Genomic DNA, 3,544 nt, shown 5'->3' with positions numbered 1-3,544 from the left:
TATGCCCCGCCTTTTAACTTTGACACATACAATGGTAAGAGGATCTAGAATAAGAATACATTTTTTCTAGAATATTTACTCTTTTTATCTTCAATTTATGTCGTATATAATATTATTTTCCATTTTGACGGTTTCTACGTACAACCTAAACGATTGTTAATTTTTTTTTATAGAAAAGCTACTTTAATCTTTAACACTTTGAAACTTGATGAAAACTTTACTAAACTAAATATTTAAAATATTTATTTTACTATTTTACAGTTCATTGATGTTCGCTATCACCTATCTATGATAACAACCGGGACCGCAGCTTTACATCATCACATACGATGCATGCTGATTTTACTGTACTTGAATTTAAATGGAAAAAGACTGTGTAGTCAATTTTCAATTGTATTTTTTAAATTTCAAAAACTTGCTTCTTTTGAATTTGTGTGGCTTATTTTTTATATTACAACACGTAATCTACCTATATATGTGTCTGTTTACTTAGTTTTGATTTTCTTTTTAATTTTAAAGACCCGTTTATAATTCAATAGCACGCTGGTGCAAGTTCATCATATAACAGTAACCATTGCGTTTCTTAAAATTTTGTTACTTTGATCAATTTACGGGTTGTGTAGTATACTCGTATGTGTTGTTATCATGTACACCTGATAGCGATCGTTACTCATAGTAGGGAATATATCCGCCAACCCGCATTGGTGCAGCATGGTGGATTAAGCTGTGATCTTTCTCCTACATGGGGAAAGAGGCCCATGCCCATTAGTGGGATATTAAAGGCTGAAGCGTTAGTATATGTAGGACAAAATGTTTATGTAAAGAGTTCATGTCATTAAGTTTAGATAACAAGAAATTCTAGGTTTTAATTTTGAGCACTAGTAGAACATTAGAACGACCTAATATGTGCATCAACATTATATTATAATATTTACATTGTGTTTTTAAAATCATTTTCAAATTTCTTACAGAAATCCTTCGTAGCTCTTTTCGTCGTCGTGGCCGCCGTTGCCGTCAACGCCGTCTCTGTAGAGAAAGACGCCACAATTCTCAAACAAGACGCCGAAGTCCAACAAGAAAAGTACGCTTACGCATTTGAAACCAGCAATGGTATTAAAGGACAAGAGTCTGGTTATGTCAAAAACGTAGGACTGGTATGTGGTTGTTTTTTTTTAAACAACTAGAGTGGCAAAAAAATCGTACGGTTCTAATGCGGTCTTAGCGGTCACCGTAGCCTGTGAACGCTTGGAAAACCAAAAGTATCTGAAAAAATTTGTATGAACCTAAGCGTTGCGAACCTTACCTCTGGCCCTTCCTATGAGCTCTGGCCTTACTCACTACAAGAACACATCGCTACTTGAGAATAGTATTATTTCGCTGTGATTTTCTGCAAGGTCGAGGTACTTTCTTGGCTACTGGTATTTACTGCTGTGTAAGTTAGATTACAACTGGTGAGTTATAATCTGGCAAACACCATATCCTAAAAGAGTATTATTTTAACGTTTTGTGATATTCCCTTTTTGAATTTAACTTTAACAAAGTAAAAATACCAGTATTTTTTTTTTTTTTTATACTAAGATAGGCTTGCGTTTGACCACTATTTCACCTGATGATAAGTGAAAATGCGGTCTAAGATGGAGCACGCTTACCTAGAAGTAACCTATTCACTCGCGACTTAAAGATCCCCAGGTTATAATTTTCTGGAAACACAGACGCTGGTATATATGTATAGTATTCTTATATTATTTCGTTTTTATTTATTTATTTTTTTCTTGAAATTCTTTTGTAGATATTTTCTAACGATTTAATAGTACGAGTGTAAAGAATACATAGCATGTTATGTTAAACATTTTTTTAATTTACCGAGAATGAATTTTTATTAAAAAGTACAGAGCCGAAGTTTAATCAAACGACATTTTCGAAGCAGATGAGTAGGTTGTCGAATTATGTACATAAATTAAAAAGTGCAAACTTGACATTTACCTTAAGGCCATGACACTACTAAAAAATGTACGAATTAATAAAAATCTAATGCATTCCCTGGTTTATTTTAATATTAGCTCGTTCGAGTTCTAGTAATATTGTTAATTTGTCTTTAACATCTAAATTGTAAAATCTAAGGCTATGCTCTAACACCTACATTTATAAGTTTCATATTTGATTGGTTCATTCTATATTCCACTATTGAGCATAAGCCTCTTTTTTCATGTGGGAAAAATCTCGGAGCTTAGTCGACCGCACTTCTCTATTGCAGGTAGACAGATATATTCTCTACTAAGAGTCTATCTTTAGTTCATGATATCAACTAAGATCGATAGTGTTACGTGCTCTTCGAGGCAAGGACTACAGTAATTTTCTTAATTTATTTAAAACAAATTTTTAATCTTTGTAGGAAAACGCAGCCATTGAAGTTCAGGGCTCTAACGCATACACTGGTCCAGATGGCAAGTACTACGCCCTGACCTACATTGCCAATGAAAATGGATACCAACCTCAGGTATAACTTAGACTTATTACATAAAAGATACCTATAGTAAAACCATTCTGGATATAATTAAATTTTAAGCTATTACTTGTAGAATTACGTTGTGGACACTACAGTTTTAGTTCTTGCCAGAGTAATGCCATACTTTCACAATAATACAACGAACTATACAAATCAAATATGTACTGCATTACTCAGTTACATATATATATATATATATATATATATATATATATATATATATATATATATATAGTCCTCTATTTAATTTCATATTTAAACACATCTTACTTACTTGCAACAACTTCGAATTCTTATACTTCCGTTTTTCGTTTTTCTTTTTGCCAAAGCGCACTGTAAAAAAATTAACAATGTTTGTCAATATTGAGTAGTACATGCAGTACCTATTGGTCAAGTTGTAAGAAATTGACTGTTTTGTTGACTTGTATAAAGTTTTCAAATCTTCTGTGATTAAAATTGAATAGTGTTTTAGTAACAAATACTATCAACGCTTTTAGCAATAATACTTTAAGACATATACATTTAGGGTAAGAAGAGACATTGGCCAGGGGATATTTAAAAGCTGCTGGAGTTAAGCTAATCTCATATTGTTTCAGGGTGAACATCTTCCCGTTACTCCTGAACCTCAGCAAATCCCATACTACATCCTGGAGGCAATTGAGTACATCAAGACCCATGCACCAAAGGTCCCAGTTTCCAAGGAGTAATTTTAGGGCTTAGTGAATTACGATGTGTACATTACTTCTAGTCGAGCATTTATAATGGATCAGTAAAAGTTCTTATCCATACTTGTGTTTTATTTATGGATATAAGCATCTCGAGGTTATGGGGAGATTGAGTATGTTGTATGTTTTTACATTTATCCAAACTTTTGGATTTATAACAGCATAAACATATCACGTATTATTATGTGCATATGGCTTTAAGTCGGTAGCGTCTAGGCCACTGACTGTAAGATGATGCTCATTATTAACTACAACTTTGCGTTCTATTTAATTTTCAAATGATACTTTCAAAGTACTTGAACTGAAAACAGAG

The 3,544-nt window shown here is 32.8% G+C and overlaps 1 protein-coding gene across 1 annotated transcript; it reads left to right on the top strand.

The window, feature by feature from the left end:
* On the top strand, positions 1-3,292 carry LOC123656465 (cuticle protein CP14.6-like). The gene is made up of 4 exons (XM_045592144.1): positions 1-34; positions 972-1,154; positions 2,393-2,497; positions 3,103-3,292. The coding sequence occupies exons 1-4, from the start codon at positions 2-4 to the stop codon at positions 3,211-3,213; spliced, it is 432 nt and encodes a 143-aa protein (XP_045448100.1). The 5' UTR covers position 1; the 3' UTR covers positions 3,214-3,292.
* Positions 3,293-3,544: the final 252 nt, after the last annotated feature.

This window comes from Melitaea cinxia, chromosome 9 (genome assembly GCF_905220565.1).
Source record: "Melitaea cinxia chromosome 9, ilMelCinx1.1, whole genome shotgun sequence".
NCBI lineage: Eukaryota > Metazoa > Arthropoda > Insecta > Lepidoptera > Nymphalidae > Melitaea > Melitaea cinxia.
Note: the sequence above shows the minus strand (reverse complement) of the source record. Positions and strands in the feature narration are given on the sequence as shown.

Excerpts from the sequence above, each read along its gene's own strand:
- LOC123656465 (XM_045592144.1), top strand. The coding sequence starts at position 2 with ATGCCCCGCCTTTTAACTTTGACACATACAATG. Across the intron at positions 35-971 it reads TAACTTTGACACATACAATG|AAATCCTTCGTAGCTCTTTT; the intron begins GTAAGAGGATCT and ends AATTTCTTACAG. Across the intron at positions 2,498-3,102 it reads AAAATGGATACCAACCTCAG|GGTGAACATCTTCCCGTTAC; the intron begins GTATAACTTAGA and ends ATATTGTTTCAG.